The following is a 25,233-nucleotide window of genomic DNA, read 5'->3' on the forward strand; positions in this document are numbered from 1 at the left end:
CTATATTAATTTATTCATTTAACAAGAATTTGCTGAGTACTTCTACTATGTGCCAAAAACTGTCAGAGAGAACTACTTAGATATATCGTGTGTACTTTATCCACACACCCTAATCACTGCTTTAAGGAAGTCAGTTATTATATCCCCTGAAAGATTCCTTATGAATTTGGGAGGGGAGGACACAACAGTCTGTTTGTAGAATCCCATTGAATTTTACTTGTATTAAGGATATACCAGTTGTCCTTATCCTCCCCTTAGCAGTAAGTAATAGCTGTATGTCATTTCCCTTGGCTGTTTGGGATACTCTGAATTAGAAACTCTTCAGAGTAAATTTCTTCTTCCAGGTTTTACCAAAGGAACTAAACTTCCTCCTCTGTTTTACCATAATTCTAGAAGTGCTCAATGGCATGGGATAGGGGAAGTGGAGATTGACTGCAGCCTTTGCTGGCCAGATATGGCCAGTGCTACTTTTTTCAAAATGTGATTCTTTCTGAGGATTTCTTGTTAAATCTCAGAACTTTCTGTACAACTTCATTCTGCTCTGCTGCTAGAGAGCTTATGAAGACTGGAAGTAAGGTAGATGTACAATGTTTTTGAAGACCTAAAGAGTTTGAGATGGTAGAATGCAACCAGATATAGAATTAAAGAAAGCTATCCTTTTTCCTTTGAGATAACATGTCTTGCAGGATCAGGGACCTTGTCCAGAAAGTTGTTTGGCTCTCCTTAAATTTATTCCACAAGAGCTAGATACACAGGCTGTCCCTCCCCCAGCCATATTCAGAGATGCTCCATATAAGCTACAAGCCCAAAACGATCAGGATTGAATCAAACCTAGTTAGACCAATGAGACTTATCAGATTCTCTTAGTCTTGAAAGAACTATCTACCTGGAGCCTTTCATAGAGAAATCAATGGCTTTGAAAAAGTCATCAAAATCTGTTAGAAATGATATCCTTTTTGTTTCTGAGATAGAAGGCTCCGTATTATTGGTCCTTTCCCAAAAAATGCTTCTTAGTTTGCTATTTTAAGTTCTCAGTCTGTTGTAAGGTAAAAGAAATCCACTTGCCTTCTAACATGGTGCTTAGCCCTTTGTAATCATTTGTTGAATTGCTTTCTCAGGATGCAAGTTAAAGACCTAGAATAGAATGGCCAGGTAAAATTAAAATTATTGTGACTTGTGTTTAGAGATTGCCAGTATTTCAATTCTGTTTTGTTATTCTTGTTCCATAATTATTTATAGAACTAATAGAATCCAAGGGTTCTCACTAAGGGGAAAGAAATGACCTGAAACACAGGTAGTTTGAGAGTGCTACGGTAGTTATCTGCTAGAGTCGTTTTCATTGTCTGGGTATGTCAAATGGAATATTTCTAACTAGCTTATTTTTAGAAATGAATTCAAGATTTAAATGTATTAAAAACACATTTTGGTTTTCTTCCACTAAGTATTGATTTCCTAATGGACATGTATTTTAGTTATTATTTTCCAAATAATTCCTTTATTAATAATTACAAAGCAGAATTTTAAAGTTCATGGGGAAAAGCCAGGTTTCAAAGCTATCCCTGGCTGCATTTGCAACATTCCTATAATTGCTTAGCTAGGCAGAAAGTGAATGGGGCCTGACTGCAGACTATTTTGCATAATTTCATAAAACTGAGCCTTGGGTTGGATGGTGTACGGGAGATGCAGTCCTGTCATCTGGTGTCAGTCAAATGTGGCAGTAATCATTTTTGTTTGTTTATGTTGTTGTCATTACTGTTCTGTGTTTTTCCTTTCCTCTTTTGAGTTTTGCTTTTTCCTCACTGCTTTCTGTCACTTCTCCCCCTCCTCCCCTCCTCCACTCCCTTTTTAACTGCCTTTCTTTTGGCCATTTCTGTGCCTTGACTTTCCCATTTTGGTCTCTGTACAGTCTGTTCCTCATTTCTCTAGTGGTTGCAGCTTCTGAGCTAACAGAATGCTTCTGTCATGCTGTGTGTTTAAAGCCTTGATTTTACTGCTGTCATACAAAACTAAACTTGACGTGGCTGTTGGGCTGTTATTTACAGTTTATTTCTCTCTCTGCTGCACTGGTTAAAAGGACACTGTCAAGGTATTTTTTTCATAATTTTTCAAATCATTTTCCTCACTGTTTACAATAACCCATTAAAAGCTTGAAACTTAAATCTTTTCCTTTCAAAGATCCTCTTCATCATACATTCACACTGGTTTGTTGTTGTAGAGTTGCGCCTATATGTTGGGCTGGTGCCATTTGAGTTTTTGTTGTTGAAAGCGCATGTAAAATGTCAGTTTTTTGTGGGGCGGGGGGTGGACTAAAGGGGAAAGTGTAATGAATCAAGTGGGCTGCTCAGCAAACAGAGGGAAGAAACAAAAGGTCAAATTTGGTCCCTCTAACCTTGACAGTGTCCCTTTAAATATTTCTCTACCACACACCCTGGACCCCAGTTACTGAGCCTGAGTGCTGCATACTTTTTCAGAATGAAATTCCCTATCTGACTGGCACCCTAGCTGCAAAGATTAAAGCTTGTCTGAAGCAAGCCATCCAGTGGACACTGGAAGAGCTTTAATCTGTGCCATTTGCACACTTGGATATTAGCATATTCTGCCTTATCATAGAGGCATATGTGATCGAGTCCCTCTTGCTGCTATAGCTTCCTCTTGCCAGGCATTTTAGAAGCCACATGTAGAAATGTCACGTTTTTGTACTCCAGGAAGAGAAGTCATGTACATTGCATCTGTGATCAATTAAGATCTCATAACTACCTAGATTTCTTGTTGAAATGTAGTAGTTTCCTTTTTGAAAAGAGTACCAAATTTAGACTTCTAGAACCATCTTTTGTACAGTCATTGCAGGAATCGTACTAGAAATAGCAAGTTTTTAAGCAAAATTTTAACATTGTTTGAGATGCTCTGTCATATTACCATTACCACATCAGTGAGGAAAGGTAACTGATGAGAAATAAATGAAATTCCTGACAAAGTCTCTTCCCTTAATTCTCATAGCTGTGTCATAAAAACAAGTAGGATATCACTGAGAGCTCTTTTTTTGGCTATAGAATTGAATGGCTACGTCAGATGTTTTTGATCTACCAAGTCCCAGGTACCACCCTGATATATAAATGGCACCAAGTATCCAAAGCCTCATTCTCTGCCTATTTCTTAACACAAACCAGAATAATCTTAGAGATTTAGATTTTCTTTAGGCTAAGGGTGATTATCTAATTCATAAAGATATCCTGATCTCTCTCTACTGTAATCTTTTAAAATCTGATGCTTTAAATATGGTTTTGATTAAATCAATTATGGCATCTGTCATGTTTACAGTTCCAAAGGAGAGTTACAGTCCTCTTCCCTTCTTTTTTGCTTCAGATTACCCTTCTTGTCAGATTCTTTTTACCACATAATGACTCATAGAGTTAATTCTGTGATCAGTGAAGGAGCAGCTAGTGCTTGGAAATCCTCTGTTTAGTTGGGAAGGGCAAAAACTAAGGAGTTTCAAATAAGAGATGGAGTCTTAGTGTGATGATTTTTGTCAGCAATCAGTTACCTCTCATTGTAAAAGTTCATTCCTCTTCAATCTCAGTGATTACTAGAGCTTGCTTTCATGTTTTGTTTTTGTGTTACCAATTTTAGGTTCCCTGTAAAGTGAAATCTCATTATTTTGAATCCCATTTCCCAGTTACTGCCCAGCTTATGGCAGAGGCTTGCCTTAGACATGCTTTTTTCCTTCTCTTGCTGCTGCCATGAATTCAGCAATGGGTTTGCAGATACAGTTCACTTTGGGGCTGAATCAAGCAGAGGGGATGTGTGTCAACTAAGTAATGGTATCGATAGGCAGGGACACAGCATGGCCCAGGGGCCTGGTCTTGCAGCTTCATGACCTGCTTTGCATTCTATTCCCCCTTCATCCACAACAGTGAGGAGCCAGACCTCTCTCTGGTCCTTCAGTTACTTGTAGTCTCTCTAGGAGCTTTGGACATTCAACTCTGAGCTTAATGGTGCCATAAAACATTACTACTCTGCAAAAGAATAAAGGTGCTAGTGTGTTCTTATCAACAGGCCATGAAATTCACTTCTCTCTTCCCTACTCCGGCCTGAAATTCTTTCATCTTTGAGGGGAAGCAGATACCTTGGGCTTCTTATTTTCCCATCTAGTCCTTATTCTGAAAGGTCCTCAGGTGTGTTGACATGGTTTTTGTTCTCTGGGACTTTTCTAGCGTGTCGTTTGCATGTCAGCCCAGTTCAACTCAGTGCATGTCAGCTCAGTGCCCCTTGTGTTCCATGTGACTTCAGTTAGCACCAGTGTAAATCTTGTGGCTGTTACTAGAGGTAGAGTCCTAGCTCTGAGGGCAAATGTGGGAGAAGAGGGAAGTGTCAGGGCCAAAACATTTCATATCTCATTTAAATGGTTTTGACCACTTCATAGAAAAGAAAACTTGAATCATTGTCCTCAAAGGTTTCCCCTTTGAGATACATATTTTGACCTCTGTAAACTATAGAGCATTTGTGTTTTCATGGATGGTTATCTTTAGTCTTATAAGGACCAACTCTGCTATACTTCGGATTTTCAGGTTCCTAAAGAGAAAGATGAAATGGTAGAGCAAGAGTTTAACCGGTTGCTAGAAGCTACATCTTACCTTAGTCATCAACTAGACTTCAATGTCCTCAATAATAAGCCTGTGTCTCTTGGCCAGGCCTTGGAAGTTGTCATTCAGTAAGTACTTTGACACTGCTTATTGTACAGTGAATTCCATGTAAAGATTTGCTATTTATGTTTTAAGTTTTTCAGCAAGTCTTATTTGAGCAAGTTTTCACTTGTTTTCATGTGAAAACATTAAATCCACAAGTAAAAGAAGCATTTAAAATAATTACATGATCCGTAAGGCCTCTCTCAATTCTAAAATTCTTGCCTTTTATGGTATTGTATATATTTAATGTAGCCTAGAAAATAAATTTGCCACCAGTCAACTTTCTGGTTCCTAAGTATTAGAGGTTTCAGTAGGCCTTGACACCCTTGAGTATTTTAGATGGACACCTACCTGTCTTGTGCTGCAGAGCTGACTGTGTGGCCGGGTTATACATATTGTCTCTCTTAGGTTACAAGAAAAGCACGTCAAAGATGAGCAGATTGAACATTGGAAGAAGATAGTGAAAACTCAGGAAGAATTGAAAGAACTTCTTAATAAGGTGAAATTCTGTATTTTCGTAATAGCTAAAGAAGCTTCAATTGGGGGGGGAGTCTTTTAATTTGGAAATTTATAAAGCATTTCTGGGTTTTTTCCTCTGTAGAAGAGAAGTCTGCATGGCTGGAACTCATTTCTAAGAAAATAATGACTAGCAAAAGGCATTGTTTTATCTGTCAGTCTTTCAGTCTAGGACTATTGAAAAGTTGTTGCCAAGGGAAATAGATTTTTCCTCTGTGTCCAGTTCCCTTTAGCGGTTCCAAAGCTGTCCCAATGCCCTTGGCTGAATTTTAGGATTAGTGGGAGATTAGCGGTACTGGGACAGGTTCCCATTGATACAGACCAACAAATCAGTAGCAAATTCATTGCCATTATTATTTCTCCTGTGGTGCCAGTATCCTCTACCTTCCTTCTCCAGCCGTGTGTCTGTTGATGGCTCTTCTCTTCCTTCCAGAGCCCCAGGCTTTAGAGCATTAAGTCACCATTTGTTTCTCTACATCCTGCCAGCTGCAAACAGTCCAGGGCAAGGGGGTCGATGGGCAGGTGGTTATGATGCAGACTCTGGGTGTGGGCTCCTTGTGACTGGGCTCTCTAGCTGTGCTTCATTTCTTTAGCCTGTCAGATGAAGAGGTCTCTAGCTCCCCTTCTTTATGTATTGTAGCAGAGATGGAATGGGAAGAGTGGCATGAGGACAACCAGCTGTCAGGATACCTGTGGGGCCCAGTCTCAGGCTTTAACTGTCACCCTAGTTTTGTGTAGCATCAGAAACCTGAAAAAAGTAGCATTAGGATGATTCCTTAAGGTTCTTTATGTGGTGATTTGGCCTTTTATGTATTTAGAAGACAAATCATGACAATTTGTTTCCCAAAATAAGTTTAAGTTAAATTGGTGGTAGTTTGTTTTTTGTGGAAATTAAATTAATTTCAATATTGGAGGATTTTTTTGTTTCTTTTTAATGGACACTCCTTGCCCTTCTCCTTAGTTTTACAAGACGGAGCTAGTCTGTCTTATCTGATAGTGTTGTGATACCTTTGTGTTAAGCCCTATAGGATTTTTTTCCTGTTTCCCAAGTGGCATGATGTAAATTAGAACAGGTATTTAACAGTTCTAAGGATGGACAGTGCACCCATTTTGGTGTGATAGCAGTTTAAGGGAGGAGCCAAACTCAAGGGTATGTGCAATTTGAAGATGAATTATATTGCTTTCTGAAATGGTAAATTTGTACTTTTCCCTCTTAGATGGTAAATTTGAAAGAGAAAATTAAAGAACTCCATCAGCAATACAAAGAAGCATCCGAAGTAAAGCCACCCAGAGATATTACTGCTGAGTTCTTAGTAAAAAGCAAACACAGGGATCTGACCGCCCTTTGCAAGGTGTAGTATATATACATGCCTAACTGGTTTGACTTGGAATCCTAAGAAACAGTACAGGTCTGGGGAATTGGGAAAAGCAAGAGCCACTAGTCAATCACAAGTGCCTACAGTATGAAGAAAGAGATTTTGATACATAAGGGGCCCTACAGACTTAATGGGCTAGTTTGGTTTGAGATCTGCTTGTTTTGCAGAATTTCATCATTTTAGCTTGCTTAAATCTCAGTTTAGCTTTCTGAATGCCTATCTTAGTGCTAGGGACATGGTAAATGGGCAGGAAGTGGTAGTTGCTATTATTTTTCTTCATAACTTTATAGCACTTTAGTGTGTTTCCTTTATTTTTTCCTGCATGTCCCCCTTCTCCCTATTCCCCCAATCTTATTCTAGGTCCACAATTATAACATATTTCCAAGAACAAAAATCCCTCAGCCCTAACTCCAGCCTTAAATTGAGCCACACTTCCTATACATAATCTGAACAGGAAATATGATCCAGACATTATACCTTGTGGTATAAAGAAAGTAGGTAGATATCTTGATACTTCAGGATAAATCATTCACTTAATTTTATCAGGAATATGATGAATTAGCTGAAACACAAGGAAAGCTAGAAGAAAAACTTCAAGAATTAGAAGCCAATCCCCCAAGGTAAGGAAAATACATAGATGTTCAGAGTAATAGCTTTTACTGTTCTTTCTGTGTCAGATTTAGGAGGAAAGTTATAAAGCACAGTGGGCTTTTATTTATAGTCAGCGAGTGGATTTTGAATTATTTAATGAATGGAAAATATCTGAACATATGACTACTTCTAAGGTTTCTGATTAAATCCTGTATTCTTATATTTCAGTGTGTGAAAGTGTTGTAGGTACCTAAACAGATTGGTTTTGAAGAGGTAGCCCTTCTCCGTAAAATACAGTATTTGGGTGAAGATGTAGTAAATGGAAATTGTCTTATTTGAGTGTCTTATTTGACTGTTGCTTTAAATTTCCATAATTCTGGGGACTAGGAACGTTTTATACTTCATTTCCATTTGACAGTGAATGCTGCTCCAATAAAGTCTGTGCTTTATTTAAGATAATAAGACAACTTTTTTTTTTGACAACTAATAAGCTTTTATGATGCAAGTTGACTTAGTATGAAGAACTCTCTTTTTTTTAGACATATGAGGCTAACTATAATTTGCTGTATGTAGGGGGTTTGGTACTGCTTTAGGCACCAGAGATAAAGGGGGTTACTAGAACAGATAAGATCCTGCTTTTTTTACTTATAATTTCTTCACATAAGGCACAGTCCCAGCTTAGGTTCCAACACAGTTATTGAGATCACCCATGTTAGCTCATTGAGAATAGTAATTATGCCTTTTAATAACCCTGTGCTCCCTGGTTCTTCTTTTGCAGTGATGTTTATCTCTCATCAAGAGACAGACAAATACTTGATTGGCATTTTGCAAATCTTGAATTTGCTAATGCCACACCTCTTTCTACCCTCTCCCTTAAACACTGGGATCAGGTAAATTTCTTTTATCATTTTTGTTGCATGTGTCTTTGAGAGGGCTAGTAAGAGAAACTGTTAGTTTTGTGTATGTTTTTAAACAGCATTAATGATAGGTATCATTTACATACAATGAAATTCACCCATTTTAAGTGAACAGTTTGATGATTTGCCAGAGTAAGTCATGCACCACCACCATAATCAAGATCCAGAACATTTTGATCATCCTGAAATGTTCTGTTGTGCCCCTTTGCAATTAATCCCTCATCTTCTGGCTCCTGCTCCCAGACAACCACTGATTTGCTTTCTGTCACTATAAATTTGCCTATTCTACAATTTCATATAAATTGAATCACACAGTACAAAGCTTTTTGTGTATGTGTCTTATTTTACTTAGCATAATATTTTTGATATTCATCTTTATTGTGTCATGTATCAGTAGTTCCTTTTTATTATTTAGTAATAAATTACATTATATGGGTAGACCACAGATTGCTTATCCATCTATTCACTGGTGTGTTGATGCACATTTGGGTTGTTTCTCTTTTTTGATTATTAATGAGTAAAGCTACTTTTGAATGTTTATGTCTTTCTCTTGGGTAAATACCTAGGAGTGGAATTGCTGAGTATTACAGAAAGATTTCCAAATTGTTTTCTAAATTTTCTTCCCACCAGCAATGTATGAAAGTTCCATTTGCTCCAAGTCCTCACCAACACTTGGTAATGCCAGTTTTTAAAATGTTAGCCATTTGAACGGATATAGTAGTGTTTGTATTTCCCTGATGACTGGTGACGGTAGAGCATCTCTTCATGTGCTTACAAGCCATTCATATGTCTTTGGTGAAATGTCTGTTCAGGTCTTTTGCCCATTTAAAAAGCCTGGTTGTCTGTCTTCATATTGAGTTGTAAGAGTTTATTATGTTCTTTAAATTCTGTGCAGAAGTCCTTTGTCAGATTTGTTTTTGCAGATATTTTCTTCTAGTCTGTGGCTTGTCTTTTCATTTTCTAAATTATATGTCTCAAAGAGCAAAAGTTTTTAATTTTATGAAGTCCTGTTTATAAACTTCTAGGCTTTGTGCATTTTATATCCTTAATAATTTGTCTCACTTAAGGTCACAAATATTTTCTCCCATATATTTATTCTTCCAGAAGTTTTGTGGGTTTAGCTCTTAGGTTTAGGTCTATAATCCATTTTGAGTTAATTTTTTGGGTATAGTGAGAGGTGAGGGAAGGGTTCATATTTTTCAGTATGGTTATGTAATTATCCTAGCACTGCCTTTTTCTTCATTTGTCTCGGCACCTTTGCACCTGAAAATGAGTTGGCCACGTAAGTGTGTTTAATGGTCACTGCTTTCTGTTCATTCATCTGTCTATCCATCATACTATCTTGATTACTATTCCTTTATAGTGAGTATTGAAATCAGGTAGTGTAAGTTCTCCAACTTTGTTCTTTTTTAAAATTGTTTTGGGCCTGGCGCAGTGGCTCACACCTGTAATCCTAGCACTCTGGGAGGCCAAGGCTGGCGGATTGCTCGAGGTCAGGAGTTCAAGACCAGCCTGAGCAAGAGTGAGACCCCGTCTCTACTATAAATAGAAAGTAATTAATTGGCCAACTAATATATAGAGAAAAAATTAGCTGGGCATGGTGGCACATGCCTGTAGTCCCAGCTACTTGGGAGGCTGAGTCAGCAGGATTGCTGGAACCCAGGAGTTTGAGGTTGCTGTGAGCTAGGCTGACACCACAGCACTCACCGTAGCCTGGACAACAAAGCAAATCTGTCTCAAAAAATAAATAAATAAAATAAAATTGTTTTGGCTATTTTAGGTCCTTTGTATTTCCATAAAAATTTTAGAATCAGCTTATCAGTTTCTATTTTTAAAAAATCTTCTGGGGCCGGGCGCGATGGCTCACGCCTGTAATCCTAGCTCTCTGGGAGGCCGAGGCGGGCGGATTGTTCGAGGTCAGGAGTTCAAAACCAGCCTGAGCAAGAGCAAGACCCCGTCTCTACTATAAACAGAAAGAAATTAATTGGCCAACTGATATATATATGTAAAAAATTAGCCGGGCATGGTGGCACATGCCTGTAGTCCCAGCTACTCGGGAGGCTGAGGCAGTAGGATCGCTTGAGCCCAGGAGTTTGAGGTTGCTGTGAGCTAGGCTGACGCCATGGCACTCACTCTAGCCTGGACAACAAAGTGAGACTCTGTCTCAAAAAAAAAAAAAAAATCTTCTGGGATTTGGATTAGGAGTACATTGAATCCCTAGATCAATTTATGGTGAATTGCCATCGTAACAGTATTGAGTCTTCTGATCCTTGAATATAGTATAATTCTCCATTAGATTTTCTTTAACTTATCTCAGTGATGTTTTATAGATCTCAGTGGACAGGGCTTACCCATCTTTTGTTAAATTTAAGTGTGATTTACTCTTGAACTGGTGAGAAATCACAGGGCTTCTTTGATATTAAATGGACCGATTTCTAAATCCAAGACTTTGGCCAGAGTTAAGACTATATGGAAGTAAACATTTATTTTTACTTACATATTTTAGTTTTCATTATACATTTTCCTAGAAAAATCATTTTGACGGCCGGGCGCTGTGGCTCACGCCTGTAATCCTAGCTCTTGGGAGGCCGAGGCGGGCGGATTGCTCAAGGTCAGGAGTTCAAAACCAGCCTGAGCAAGAGCGAGACCCCGTCTCTACTATAAACAGAAAGAAATTAATTGGCCAACTGATATATATATTAAAAAAAAATTAGCCGGGCATAGTGGCGCATGCCTGTAGTCCCAGCTACTCGGGAGGCTGAGGCAGCAGGATTACTTGAGCCCAGGAGTTTGAGGTTGCTGTGAGCTAGGCTGACGCCACGGCACTCACTCTAGCCTGGACAACAAAGTGAGACTCTGTCTCAAAAAAAAAAAAAAAAAATCATTTTGACTTCTTAATCTTTAGATTATAACCAGGTAGTCTTTAATATAATTACAGTGAGGATTAGACTTATTAGTGGAAAAAATTGTATGGAATTATCAATTCTGTTGTGGGTTTTCAAGTAAATACTAAGGTTCTTTTAGTCATTGAGTGTCAGTATGTGTCTATTTGTGATGGTATTACATTTTGAATGTGAGTGATTTTAACTAATCTTTATGGAAAGCAAATGGGTCAGTCACAAAGTAGTGAGAGTTTTGCTGCCAGTCCAATATTTATCTAATTCCTAAAGAATTATGTTTTCCCAAAGAATTTCATGGAATTAGAAATATTATATAATATAAAAGTTTCTCTATATAGAAAAATTTTCAGTAAATTCAAAGAAATAAGATCATTTGGGGGATTCCTAACTTCTAGGCCAAATCTTGACTTCTTTACTATATGGATTATGTTGGGCCACCTTGCCTTTATCTAGTTTGATTGACTTTACTTTTGGAAGTCTTCCTCAACTTTAAAACCTGTAAATTTAAGGAATAAAAACTGGTTTTGCACTTGGGTAAAAGAAAATGTAACAAGGACAGTGAATCTGATATCCTACAAATCTATAACACATTCAAAAGCCAAATAAATAAACTTTAATAACATCTAATCATGAATTCCTAGATCATTGCTTTTCCCCTATCTGTCCCTCCCCCGTGGATGGTCTGGACTTGGTGGTACAGACTATGATAATAAAAACTAGGGAATAAAGAAACTTCCCCAATCTCACTGCCCAAAGATTAGGGGCATTTTGGTGTTTTTTCTTTTTCTTTCAGTTTCCTTTGACAGCTATAGCCTAATTCTGAGTGTTCTTTAATTTCTGCCTTAAAATATTGACTTTTTGTGCAAGCTTGTGTTTTTCAGCATTGTCCTACAGAATTTGGTAAAGATGGTACAGGTGACATTAAGAAAATGTTGGAAATATGTCCTTTTCTCTCCTCTGTAGGATGATGACTTTGAGTTTACTGGCAGCCACCTGACAGTGAGGAATGGCTACTCATGTGTGCCTGTGGCTTTAGCAGAAGGCCTAGACATTAAACTAAATACAGCAGTGCGACAGGTTCGCTACACAGCTTCAGGTACGTCACTGCTTTGCAGGTAGCATTCCTCTCCTGAAACTGATTTTTTGTTGAGATGACCTACAGCAAGAATATTAGGTACATTTCCTAATAAAATGTTTTATAAACTATGATTCCTGGATAAAAATTTGCATTTACAGATAGTTGGGCCTATAAAATCTTTGGTGGTTCTAACCCCTCTCATTTTATAAACCAGAAAATGGAGGCAGGTTTTAGAGTTTCTGCATTTTCATGAACTAGTTTGGTATTACCAGTTGAGTATTCCTAATGCAAAAATCTGTAATCTGAAATGCTCCTTTAGGGAGCATTTCCTTCAAGCGCCATGTCCGTGCTCAAAAAGTTTTAGATTTTGGTGAGCCAATGAGTTTGCATCTAATTTTACTGCATATATGTAAATACCAGGATTTTGGCTCCTGGGTTCCAGTGGGCCCCTTTATATTTCACTGTCTGCATCTTGGTCTTTAAATCCATTCTGGCTTTTCCTATTCCGGTGGGCTAAATTTGCTCAGGCTAGTTCTTGAGCAGTCCTGCTAATAAGTTGACTTCAAAGAGGAGTTGCCCGGTGATTCCTATGGGGAATCAACAGCATTGTTGTTGGTTTCAGAGTACATTGAATGTAAAGTGCAGAAAACTGCTGCATCCTGCACTCCTTAGGATAATTCATCACTTCTCTCTCTGAAGGCCCTTGTGTGACTGCCTAGGCTCGAGAAGTGGAGATGTAGCTACCAGTCTTACCCTTCGTGGCCTAGAGTTGCTGAGATCACCAACAGCCACTGAAAGTTTTCCATCAGAGGCAGCTTCTAGCTGACAGTGTTGGGAAGATCTATAACCCTTAGTCTTTTGCAGTCAAATGGAGAACAGTTAACAATAGCTATTGCCCGCTGGGCGCGGTGACTCACACCTGTAATCCTAGCACTCTGTGAGGCCAAGGTGGGAGGATTGCTCAAGGTCAGGAGTTCAGAACCAGTCTGAGCAAGAGCAAGACCCCGTCTCTACTAAAAATAGAAAGAAATAAGCTAGACAACTAAAAATACATAGAAAAAATTAGCCAGGCATGGTGGTGCATGCCTGTAGTCCCAGCTACTCGGGAGGCTGAGGCAGAAAGATTGCTTGAGCCCAGGAGTTTGAGGTTGCTGTGAGCTAGGCTGACGCCACGGCACTCTAGCCCAGGCAACAGAGCCAGACCCTGTCTCAAAAAAAAAATAGCTGTTGTCATTTCCCCTAGTTCTACAGCCACAGAAAATGGGCATACACTGAATTCTCACACTTATTTTGAGCTATTTACATATATATTTTTAAAAATTATATAAATAGGCAGTCATTAAAAAATGAAAAATGATGTTTAGTGCCCTTTCTGAGGTCGACTTTGAGCTCATTGATAGTCTGACAAGCCGAGTGAGCATCACAGGGTTTCCTCAAGGATAGCATGCTCCACAGTGTTAGGCTGCATCCCTTAGATCTGCATCACAATCTTCTGATGTCATTCTTCTTTTGGTTCTTAGCAGCTAACCACAGTGGAAAGGCATTGGTTCTATTGGGATTGACATTTTACTCTTACTTTGGGTCTAAATTTACTCTGGTAAATGCTAAGGGCCTTTCATTAGTCCAGAAAGATCATCAGTATATTAGGAGGGTAGTATGGGGTGACAATTAAGGACTCTAAAGTTGACAATGAGGGTTTAAATCATTAAACCCTTAGATGAGTTACTTGACCTCTACATCAGTTTTCTTATGTGACACATGAAGATAATAAAATAGATAACACATTCTTATAGTCAGTATTAAGTAAGAGAGATGTAGATCCTATTGTGCACTCAAAGTTCAATGCCCTTATCAATACTGTCATCGTCACCAATAAAGTCTTTTCCCACCAACCTCTGTAGGATGTGAAGTGATAGCTGTGAATACCCGCTCCACAAGTCAAACCTTTATTTATAAATGTGATGCAGTTCTCTGTACCCTTCCCCTGGGAGTGTTGAAGCAGCAGCCACCGGCTGTTCAGTTTGTGCCACCTCTTCCTGAGTGGAAAACATCTGCAGTGCAAAGGATGGGATTTGGCAACCTTAACAAGGTAACTAGGTCTAGGCATCTTTCTCTACATACCCAGTGTACAAATATCATCAGTCTTCTGTCTTCTACTCAGTGAGGAGAGGGTTGTGCACTTTCATACATTTGGCTGTGCTCTCAACTGTGATACCAGGGCTGCGGCCTGTCAGTTGATTCCCTTCAGTGCTTAATTATAAACTATCCGGACAAACTTAGTCTTGGGGTCATTTTACAAACCCAGGCCTACAAAAAGAGGGTCATAAATGTTATCCTAAGTAATAACATTTATAATAGGGATTTCTGGGCTCAACTTGAAAGTAGATTAGAAGAGACTTTAATAAAGTCTGGGGAAGACGTACTTCCCGCTGATGCACAGCTATGCGTAAAGCCATGTTATCTGAGCCCCGTCCCCAGCTCATACGCTCCTTTCTCATGGTAGGTGGTGTTGTGTTTTGACCGCGTGTTCTGGGATCCAAGTGTCAATTTGTTTGGGCATGTTGGCAGTACGACTGCCAGCAGGGGTGAGCTCTTCCTCTTCTGGAACCTTTATAAAGGTAAGTCTTCTAGTTTTAATCTTTTTCACATCCTTTTAGGAAAATTCTGGGTTTTCTCAAATATATATGCCTTACTTTCTCTTTTCATTAACTCAACAAACAATTCCTGAAATACCGTCTAGGTACTGAAAATATGGGAAGGGAAAAAAAAATGGCTTCAAGGAGCTCACAGCCTAGTGTGGGGTACAGTAAGGAGGCAGGCAGTCCCAGAACAGGGTACCAGGTAGAGTGACAGGCTGAAAGCCCAGGTTCCTGGAAAAAAAGAATTAACTCAGCCAGGAGAGGCTTCCTGGAAGGGAAAATTTGTATTCCTCTTTCTCAGACTGATTTGCCCCTGAATCTTTGAACACTTCCCTTAGAATGTACCTATCAAACTTCTACCTCTTGTTCACTTATTTTATTCTGTAATTGGACTACTCTTAACTCTATATAGACCTAAAGACAGCATATTTATACCCTTTCCAAGAAAGGGTTGTAAAACGGTAAGACATCCTGCCACGCAGCAGGATCAAGAGGCATGGCTTTGACAACACAGACACATCAGTTAGCCAGCGTGGTGTCCACCACATTTCTTTCCATCACTCCTCACTGCCTGACAGTGAACCGTCATTCACACACTCTGGGGCCTCTGACTCCGCAGAGCACATTGTTTTCTGACTCAGCTGAGTGTGTGTTCGCTTCCCCATCCAGGCCACCAAGTCCCGTCAGTGCCAGCTCATAATCTCCCACAGACCTGTTGACTTCTCTTCTGCTGCCCACCTCCCAGTCCAAGCCACTGTCACCTCTTACCTGGGTGGGTACCAATAGCTACTACAGATACTCCTGCTTCTCTTGGTGGCTTTCCATCGCTGAAAGAAAATGTTCCCACTCCTTACCATCGCCTTAAGGCTCCTCATAGTTTAGTCCATCTCTACGTCTTGGTCCGTCCATCCCCAGCCCCTTCACCCCGCTCCACTGGCCAGAGTCCAGGCACACACACTTGCCTGCTCCCCACGCCTGGAATGCACTGTGCTGTGTTCTCCCTCAGAGCCTCTGCAGGTACTGTGGTCTGAGCCGGGCTGCTTTTTTTTCCCCCTTCTCTTCCTTCCCAACCTGGTGCACTACTTAGGCTTCAGGTTTTCAGGTCTTGACCTGAATGTCTATTTCAAAGAGGCCTTCCAGGACACACATATCCCACTGCTTTGACTTGTATTCTTTTCCCTGTATCCTGTGCATTTCAGCATAGCTTTTATCACAGTCCATAATTATCTGGGTAATTATTTATCTGTTGCTTTAATGGGATATATAGTCTAGATCATATCCTCATCATCCAGTACCGTGCCTGTCACATAAGTCTGTTGCATAAATAAATATTCACCAGATGGGTGACTGAAGGCAGTGATGGGCTTGGAAGGGCCTAGGATAGCTGTAAGGGATGTCACCATTGTCGTGGAGCTATCTAAGGTATCGGCCTAAGAATTCTGTTTGAAAATACAGGGAGACTTGTTAGTTAGTTTTCTTTCATTAGCAAGGTTTGAGACTGCTGTATTCTGCGAAGTAGAAGCAGTGAAGTGCCTGCGAGTCACACTTGACTCGCTGTAGTCTGCCAGTTCCCTTCCAGCTGAATTTTGAGGATAGGTTCAGTTACTGTTTCAGAAACGTCACTTGTCGCTAGCATCTGAGTGATGCTCTATATCTCCTATCATCAGATTTCATAGCACCAAGAATAAAGTGGGGCCTGATAAGTAAGTTCTTGAGAAAAGTCTGTAGGAAACCCCTGGAATTATCCTTTTTGTTTCCCCAGCTCCAATACTGTTGGCACTGGTGGCGGGAGAAGCTGCTGGTATTATGGAAAACATAAGCGATGATGTGATTGTTGGCCGATGCCTGGCCATTCTGAAAGGGATTTTTGGTAGCAGTGCAGTGCCCCAGGTAAGTAGGTGCATGAGGCGAGTGGGATCTGGGGTTCAGACTAAACCAGGGTTTGATGTATTTGTAGCATAGGTTCTTGGTCAGAACCGTTTCAGCCAGAATTGAGAAGTGTATGCTGGGTTTATGTGAATTATTAATGTTTGGAGTTCATGCCCTTAAGTGTAGGGTTTAGAAAAATCGCCCAGTACATTTGCTGGGGAACGTGAAGGCTGTAACTACTACATTTCTCCTCTGCCTGAAGAGTCCCCACCCCCCTGCCTTTCAGACAAAGTGGCCAAATCACAGTGAGTATCTCAAGGAAATCTTAAGAGAATCTTTGTACTGTTTTTTATTCTTTAGGCCCATTGAAATACTTGAACCCCTTATTCCTTTGAAGGAAGGCCTACTAAATACTTCATATGAATTTACAGAACAGAATAAAGATCAAGTCCCTTTTAGATCTCTGGATTCATAGACAAGAACGCAACATGGAGGCTTCCTTGCTGTCTGAAGTCATTTTGCCTCAGTGTATTTCAAAGCAGAATATTCATCACTTGGCTCTTAGTCTCTTGCCACACTCTCTCTCACTTGCGCATCCCCAGCCACCACTGCTTTTCTGCGTTTTAGATGACTGGTTTTCCTTGGTGACTAGTAATGACTTTTGCTCATGGTTTTTCCTTTAGCCCAAGGAAACTGTGGTGTCTCGCTGGCGTGCTGATCCCTGGGCCCGGGGCTCCTACTCCTATGTAGCCGCAGGATCATCTGGCAATGACTACGATTTAATGGCTCAGCCAATCACTCCTGGCCCCTCAATTCCAGGTGCCCCACAGGTGAGAAACTGACAAATTATCTGGGCTTATTTGGGAAAAGGCCAAGATCTCAGAGTAAAAATGATGTCACCTTCTTTAGATTTTAATCGTTCTGTCCTTGGACCTTTTCATATAACCAAGAGCAGAGGAAAAGAGATGAGCAGTATTATTTGTGTCTGATTTCTCATTTTGGCTTTATAAATCTAGACAATCTATATTCAAAACGGAAGAGTGCTGAATATAAGTCAGTAACTTTTTTCCTTATTTAGTATTTCCTCTAAAAAAACCATTTTTAATTGCAACTCATTTTGTAGTGGCTCATAGGATTGTTGCAGGGTCTCGCTAGGGGCTTCCAGGGCCATGCCCCTGAGGAATGACCTTGGGTCCTTCTCTAGACCTTTGTGCCAGACCCTGCTCCAGAGAGCAGTAAGGGTCTATCATGTAAATGCTCTATGTTCCAGAGCAGGTAAGCTCCCCCAAGCAATTACTACTAGAATTGAGTATCAGTAATTGGTAAGTAAAAACAGATGCCTTAATAAACATCACTCTGGAACTAGAGCTGGCTTGTTTTATTGTCCCATTTCTTTCTGCTTCTGTCAGTTCTAGGAAAATGCTTGCTGATGAGGGAGACTCTGGTAGAACGATGAACAGTAATTGGGATGGGGGGATCAGACTTCAAAGGTCAATGGGAATTTGGGAGTTCAAATACAACAAAAATAAAGGCATATTTGTAACCTGCTGATTTTCTTTTTCCCCTGAAATAGCCAATTCCACGACTCTTCTTTGCGGGAGAACATACAATCCGTAACTACCCAGCCACAGTCCACGGTGCTCTGCTGAGTGGACTGCGAGAAGCCGGAAGGATTGCGGACCAGTTCTTGGGGGCCATGTATACCTTGCCTCGCCAGGCCACACCAGGTGTCCCTGCACAGCAGTCCCCAAGCATGTGAAATAGATGCATTCTAAGGGAAGAGACCCATGTGTATGTTTTGCTATGTAAGCAAAGTTCTAGCAATACTAGATTCTACTGAGAAACTCCCGTCTTGGAGTCTGGGCTCATGACGAGCTGATGGAGCTCCTGGTGTGACAAAGGAGGTTGCTTCCTTTGAGTGACTTAGAACATAGGGAAGAACTTGTCCATTAGTTTGGAATTGTGTTCTTCATAAAGACTGAGGCAAGCAAGCAAGTCTGTGAAATAACATCTTAGTCTCTTGGTATGTGGTGGTTTTTTTATATTTTGAGAATAAAACTTCATATAAAATTAGTCCTCTCTTTATTTCCCTTTTGGGTTGGAGTCCCATATAAGACAGGAGTGTTACTCCTTTGGAAATGCCAGTTTTACCTCTATGGCAATAATTACACATGTATTTTCTCCCCATTGAAGTAAGGACACTTAACATAAAGGAAAACGGTTTGGTCAGAAGATAAGGTTGAGGGGTCCCACAGAAGCAGTGAACTTACTGGTCAGTGAGGCTAGACTTCCTCCTGGGACTGTGGTGGGGTGTGCCACGAGTGTGGATGTTAGGACACTCAGTGAACTTTTATGATAAAACACAAGACTTGAAACAAAGTTTGGGCCTCTGGCAGACCGTTCTGGTTTTATTCCCCAGATTTACTCCATGGGTTTGCATTAACTTTCAAATTCTATTGAAGGTATTGGTGTAAGTTTTGGGAAGTATTGTATTAGGAGATCAAGGGCTTAGGTAACTTAGCTGATGTAACAAATTGCCACAATTTCACTGGCTTAAAACAACAGAAATCTGTTCAAGTCCTGGACGCCCACAGTCTAAAATGGGTCTGCAGGGCTGCACTCATTTTGGAAGCTCTGAAGGGGGAGAACAATTCATTTCCTTGCCTTTATTGGCTCCTGGTGGCTGTCTGCATGCCTTGCCTGCGGCCCCGTTGTCTACCTTCAGAGCACATTACTCCAGTCTCTGCTTCCATCATCATGTTACCTTTTCTTCTGTAGTCAAATCTTGTCTGTCTCTCTTATTAGGTATTTGTGATTACATTTAAGACCCACCTGGATAATCCAGAATAATCTCCTTTATCTCAAAATCCTTAATCATACTTATAAAATCCTTTTTGCCAGATAAGGTAAAAAATATCTTTACAAGGGAATAGTAGTACCTGTTAATACCTGTTCCTTCCCCCAAGAGCTCCTAACAGGTACAACTATATTATTAATACTATAAGTGCATGTAATGTCCCTTAAATGAGGTTTTACTCTTAGTAGGATTTTAAGGGACATTATACTGGTGGTCTGACTGGAAGATGAAAATGAAGAGAGCCTTTTCCCCTAGTCTTGGAATAGGTGACAACAATGGAAAAAATGCATGCACCAGTATCAGGGTAAGTGGTGTGTGTGTATAACTGATGAAAAGGTAAGAACAGTATGCAGTGGAAGTGCGTGGGTTTTGGTGTGCTACCTGTATTTGAATCCCAGCTGTGCTGTTAACATTGTTATTTACAGGTAAGGTTCAGTGTCAAATCCAGTGGTAGGTGCTCTTAAGAGTTTTGGTTTTTTAAATAGATGGCACAGGCAATGTGACAGATGATTGTTTTTTTTTTTTTTTTTTTTTTTGTGTGTGTGTGTGTGTGACAATAGACAAGCCTGAAAATGTAGCAAAGAAATAGTTTTTGATTCTAACTATACAGTTATGTTGATCCGAGGCATGTCCTTTTCCAGGACCTGGCTAACATTTCTAGTCCTTACAGCATCTGTAATTGGCTAGCTATTTTATTTTTTTGTTTGTGGTTTTTGTTAGTTTGTTTTGAGACATGGTCTTGCTCTGTTGCCCTGGCATCATCATAGCTCACTGCAACCTCAAGCTCCTGGGCTCAGGTGATCCACCATGCCCAGCTAAGTTTTCTATTTTTTGTAGAGACATGGTCTTGCTTTTGCTCAGTCTCTTAACACCTGGCCTCAAGTAATCCTCCTACTTTGGCTCCCAAGGCATGAGCCACTGCGCCCAGGCCTGGCTAGGTATTTTAAATAAAAGAGTGAAATGTATTAGCTGCACCAATGAATAGGGAACAGCTATATGCAGAGATATTAACAAAACTGGCATCACTGACTCACAAATCACACAGCATATGGAAACTAGGGAGCTTTATTGGTTACATATTGTGCTGCAGAGCCAACAGAGAGCATTAGAGCCAGAGGATACATGCAGACAGGCAGCTTCAACTATATACATGCACCCAAGGAGCCCTGAGCCACTGCTCATGGCTATGCCCTGGTTTCCAGTGACAGGTTCTGGCCTCCTTGGTCCCATGCTTGGAGCAGGAATGTAGAAGCTGCTGCACCTAGACTCCAGGGGCAGGGCTCTGAGACCAGAGCGCCTGCCTAAGCAAGTAGGTGTGGACCAACAGACTAATGCCCCCAACAGAGGGGCCTATAATGCAATAACAGTTTATTTGAGGGCTACATTCCTAGCCCTCCCAATCTTTAAAATACAAAAAATAGACTATTCTCTTAAAAATACATTCCATTCAGTATATGTTCTGAGCTGTGAAGCAGCAGGAAAATAGGGCCCCTTTCCTATGATCTTGGTTGTGAGGCTTTGAGAAGCCTGTTCCCCACTTGGGGTATTCAAAAGATAATCCCTAAAAGCAGCTCTTCCAAAGCAGTCTTGTAAGAGTAACAACAAAAAAACCCCAACCAACCAAAGGCAGCCAGGGACCCTGCCTCTGGGTCCCCATTCCTTTACTGGGAAGTGGTGACACTTGGCACTGACCATTAAGAACTAAAACTGCCCCAGGACAACATGTCCAAGAACACTACAGACACTCCCCCCACCCCCAATCCCTAGCACCCCATGAAAGGGGGATGATTTATGTGCAAGCTTGCCTGCATTGGAGGTTGGAGTCCTTGGCCCCACTGCAGATCCCTTTAACCCACGCTACAACTGTTTTGTTGCCACTCAAAAGCAAACAGCCATGGCTTCTTTGTCTAACACCAGCTTTCTCTGGTTGTTTTATTATCAGTGGCAGGAGGTGGAAGAGACTAGCTGCTGGCATTTAGCCAGCTCTACTTGTTCCAACCAAACGGCTCTAGTGCCAGGTTCCCCAATCTTACTAGAACCCTTCAACAACCACACACCTGCTGATAAAATTTAAGAGAGCCAAGCTGTAGAAGAGGCTTGTCATAACAGTGGGTTTGATGGCAAGGACAGTGGGAATATTTGGCTTGATTAGATTACTATTCAACTACCAGGCCTCCCCTGTAATTGGAGGCTTCCTCCAGGACCTCTGATCACGAGGCCTGGGTCCAGTCACACCTTAGTTGCTTTTGAGAAACATGCTTTCCAACTTTGGAATTTGAGAGCCAGCCTTGCCAGCCATTTAGAGCCCAGAGGAACTAAGCCTCCAGCCTTCACTTGCTATTACAACATTATTTTCTGCAATGCTGAGGACATGTAAAAAATAAAATCTATTTTGTAGCGGTTCTTGAAAATGTGCAGATTAAAGAAACAAAATATCCTGAAATAACTGTTAACAATCAAACCCTATTGCACTCAGATTTCAAGATGGCAACCCCAGCAAAAGGGCACCACGGTTGTCCCTCTTCCACAGAGCATCTTGAGTAGCGGCACATGTTGGTGCTGCTGAAATGTGGAAAGATCCAGACTTTGGCACCAGGAGCTACAGCACCAGAATCCAGGGCTCCAATACCCAAAGACAAGAATTATTGGTGAGATCTTTTTAAGCATGGCTTGGCGCCCTTCTGTTTCCAGCAGAGAAGAGTCACAGACTTAATTTCCTATGCCTTCAGATGACCACCATAGAGGTCAGTCTCCGTTGAACTCAGGGTTGCCAACCAGTGAAGGAGAATAGCAGGGGGGCTGCAAGTGAACGGTTTCAGCCTTGAGTGAGCTAGGTTCTGGCCAGTGACTAAGGAGAAGCAGCAGGAAGAAATTTTGAAAACAGCATCTTAAATTGAGCATCTGAGGTGGGGATATAGAGAGTAAAGGCAAGCCATGTGACAGTGCCCTTAGATTGGCAAAACTCCAGAAAATAGAAGTATGAGCAATAGATTCCTGTCTCTGAGAGTAAGGTGGGTGCGCCCCCATCAGGATTGCCAAGTCTGATGCAGACAAGGGCAGGATGAATACTGGTTCCCATGCTGGGTGGAGACAGAGAAAATGACTCAGATTCCTCTTGAGGAAGTCTTGAGTCTTCCTCTTGCCAGGAAATTCATAGGAGATGCACTAACTAGAACAGGAGATACACAGACTTGTGTCATGGAAAGCACCCTCGCCTGAGAACCAGGAGATAACTGTGTGGCAATGGGCAAGGTTGATGCCACAGAAGGCCTCAGAGACCATCTAACCTTATCCCTTCACCTTACAGACTGGAAAACAGGCCTTAGGGAGCTTCTCTAAACTCATCCCCATGAGATTATAACATAGGGAAACTAGAAAACATAAGGCCCAGGAAAACAATCGCAGGCAGGAGGGAAGACACATTCCCCAAACCCACAAGGATGATCCTTCCAAAAGCAGGAATCATCACATACTGGACACTAAAAACAGAAAAACCTTAGAATACCAGATGTGGGGCCCTTAGACACCATCCATTTCAAAGAACTCATCTTACAGACTGGGAAACTGGGGCTCCAAGAGGACAATGACTTGCCCAAGGCCACACAACAATGAAGTAACAAAGCCATGAAAACAAAATCCAGTTTTCCAGACTCTTAATGCTCTGGCTATGAAGGCAATGGCATCTGCTTTATAAAGGTAGCGTTTGAAAGGGGATCCCTTCTTTGAACTGAGAGAATGCTATAGAAAAACAGTGCCAAAACATCCAATTTTTTTTAACTTCCCCAGTGATTGGCTGGTGTAAGGAAACTAACCAATTTTTATTTATGTGGCTTCCTGAAAGGTTTGCTGCATTGTGAACTGTATAAACCTGAGGCCCCCAATAGGCATGTATCATCTTTCCTCCGATGAAGTCATCATAATGATAGTCAACTTGCAGAAATCTTGGGCCCACTTCTGTAGGAATGCATCAGCTTGGTAAAGTGCAATGCCTCCTCCGTGGGGGGTGAAGGAGGAGGAATAGGAGAGAGTATTCTCACAGTCCATGCCTTTCATGGAGCTATTGCTTATGGCGTGACTAAAGGAAAGTTGCTTCTTCCAGTCTGCTTTCCCCCTTGCTGGGCACTTCCTCAAAGGCAGAGTATGCTAGGTCAGGCCCAGCTTAGTCTAGGGATTTTCCTAAGGTGGAAACGATGAAGTCAGCCTGAAGTCTCCAGCCACAGGAGAGAGAACAAGCGATGCCAGCAGCATTACTGGTGCCCAGGGAAGGAGATGCACGAGGCTTGTGCACTTCCAGGTGCCTTTGAAGGTGAGCAGGAGAGCTGAGGTTGGGGAGGGATGATGTCATTCCAATGGATACCTGCAAGCTCTGGCCCCAGGAACCAATGGGCAGCCGGAACCAGGTCAGACAAACTTCAACCTAAAGGGTAGTCCCATAATCCCTTTGAGGCAGCACAGCCCTCTTCTGCTTTAGAAGTCTAAGGAAAGCCCCCTAGATGGAGCTGATGGCTGGTAAGTCTCAGTGGGTATTTGAGCTCTTAGGGCAAACGAGTGAATTGGATGTGGTGAGGACACTAAGAAATCAGAGTATTAACCACACAGACAAGGGACTGCTCTATGATACAGAAACAACCCACCAAGGAGCAGAGAAGAGCTTTTTTTTTTTTTTTGAGACAGAGTCGCACTCTGTTGCCCTGGCTAGAGTGCTGTGGTGTCAGCCTAGCTCACAGCAACCTCAAACTCCTGGGCTCAGGCGATCTTTCTGCCTCATCCTCCCAGGTAGCTGGGACTACAGGCATGCGCCACCATGCCCAGCTAATTTTTTCTATATATATTTTTAGTTGGCCAATTAATTTCTTTCTATTTTTAGTAGAGACCGGTGTCTCGCTCTTGTTCAGGCTGGTCTCGAACTCCTGACCTTGAGCGATCCTCCTGCCTCGGCCTCCCAGAGTGCTAGGATTACAGGCATGAGCCACCATGAGCCCGGCCAGAGAAGAGCTTTTGACTGCTGCTGTATGGTAGGGGGTTTCTACATCTTTTCCCATTTGGGGGCCAGGATGATCCATACTACCTGGGGGACAGGGACAAGGAGAGAGGACTCATGCATCAGGGAAAGCTGGGCATGGGTGACTGTCCAGCTTGTAGTCTGATTCCCTCTGGCTAACTGTCAAAAATTACCTGAGCCATAGCCTGGCTCTCTATCATGGTCTCTCCCAGCCAAGGCCTTGTGTCTAGCCTGGTCAACTGGCCTTGGATCCTTCGTAGGCAGGAAGATGGAAGAGTAGGAGCAGAGGAGAGACAGCAGACCTCATCCAGCTGGCTCAGTTATCCTCAGCACAGAGCCTGGTTGGCCGTAATCGTTCCTCAGCCCGTGCTCGTCCAGACTCTGGCAGCCCCTGCTTCATGGGCAGTTCTGACTGTTCTAGGGAATTGTGCAGTCGCTTGTAGGCGCTGAGTGTGCAGTCTTCGCCTTCCTCCTGTGCCAACAAATAACAAAAATGAGCTGTGGAAGACAGTATAGTGAGGAATAAGACAACCTCACCTCCTACCCCAATGGGTCCTCCAACCTGGCATATGAAGGTACAGCCCAGACTGTAGCATAACTGCAAAGACATGCTTTTGCCTGAGTACAGGCCAATATGTAAGTTCCTTGGAAATAAGACAGACTAGGAACTCCAAGCTGCTGGTAACAGCAGGGTAGATGAGGAGGCTCACAACTGAACATAAGTCCTGTCGAGGACAGGGCCTGAAATGCGGTGTGGGAGTGGTAACCCTAAGTAGGCACCAGCAGACCTTGAGTTCTGTACATGC

General features: G+C 41.6%; 2 protein-coding genes across 8 annotated transcripts in view; one reads left to right on the forward strand and one right to left on the reverse strand.

Annotated features, from left to right (window-relative positions):
• KDM1A (lysine demethylase 1A) overlaps positions 1-18,641 on the forward strand; it is a 61,349-nt gene extending 42,708 nt beyond the window's left edge. For both annotated transcript variants that reach the window (XM_075994926.1, XM_075994921.1), the window contains 11 exons: positions 4,566-4,708; positions 5,091-5,181; positions 6,416-6,550; positions 7,121-7,194; positions 7,944-8,055; positions 11,946-12,078; positions 13,962-14,149; positions 14,564-14,678; positions 16,462-16,589; positions 17,252-17,398; positions 18,142-18,641. In XM_075994926.1, the coding sequence (XP_075851041.1) occupies positions 4,566-4,708; positions 5,091-5,181; positions 6,416-6,550; positions 7,121-7,194; positions 7,944-8,055; positions 11,946-12,078; positions 13,962-14,149; positions 14,564-14,678; positions 16,462-16,589; positions 17,252-17,398; positions 18,142-18,327 (1,452 nt within the window). In that variant the 3' untranslated portion in view covers positions 18,328-18,641. The remainder of the gene's footprint in view (positions 1-4,565; positions 4,709-5,090; positions 5,182-6,415; positions 6,551-7,120; positions 7,195-7,943; positions 8,056-11,945; positions 12,079-13,961; positions 14,150-14,563; positions 14,679-16,461; positions 16,590-17,251; positions 17,399-18,141) is intronic.
• Positions 18,642-20,472: 1,831 nt separating this feature from the next.
• Positions 20,473-25,233, reverse strand: part of LUZP1 (leucine zipper protein 1) — a 91,611-nt gene continuing 86,850 nt past the window's right edge. For all 6 annotated transcript variants that reach the window (XM_012750716.3, XM_012750714.2, XM_075994912.1 and 3 more), the window contains one exon: positions 20,473-24,899. In XM_012750716.3, coding sequence (XP_012606170.2) covers positions 24,744-24,899 — 156 coding nt within the window. In that variant the 3' untranslated portion in view covers positions 20,473-24,743. The remainder of the gene's footprint in view (positions 24,900-25,233) is intronic.

Source organism: Microcebus murinus, chromosome 2, assembly GCF_040939455.1.
Source record: "Microcebus murinus isolate Inina chromosome 2, M.murinus_Inina_mat1.0, whole genome shotgun sequence".
In the NCBI taxonomy this organism is placed as follows: domain Eukaryota; kingdom Metazoa; phylum Chordata; class Mammalia; order Primates; family Cheirogaleidae; genus Microcebus; species Microcebus murinus.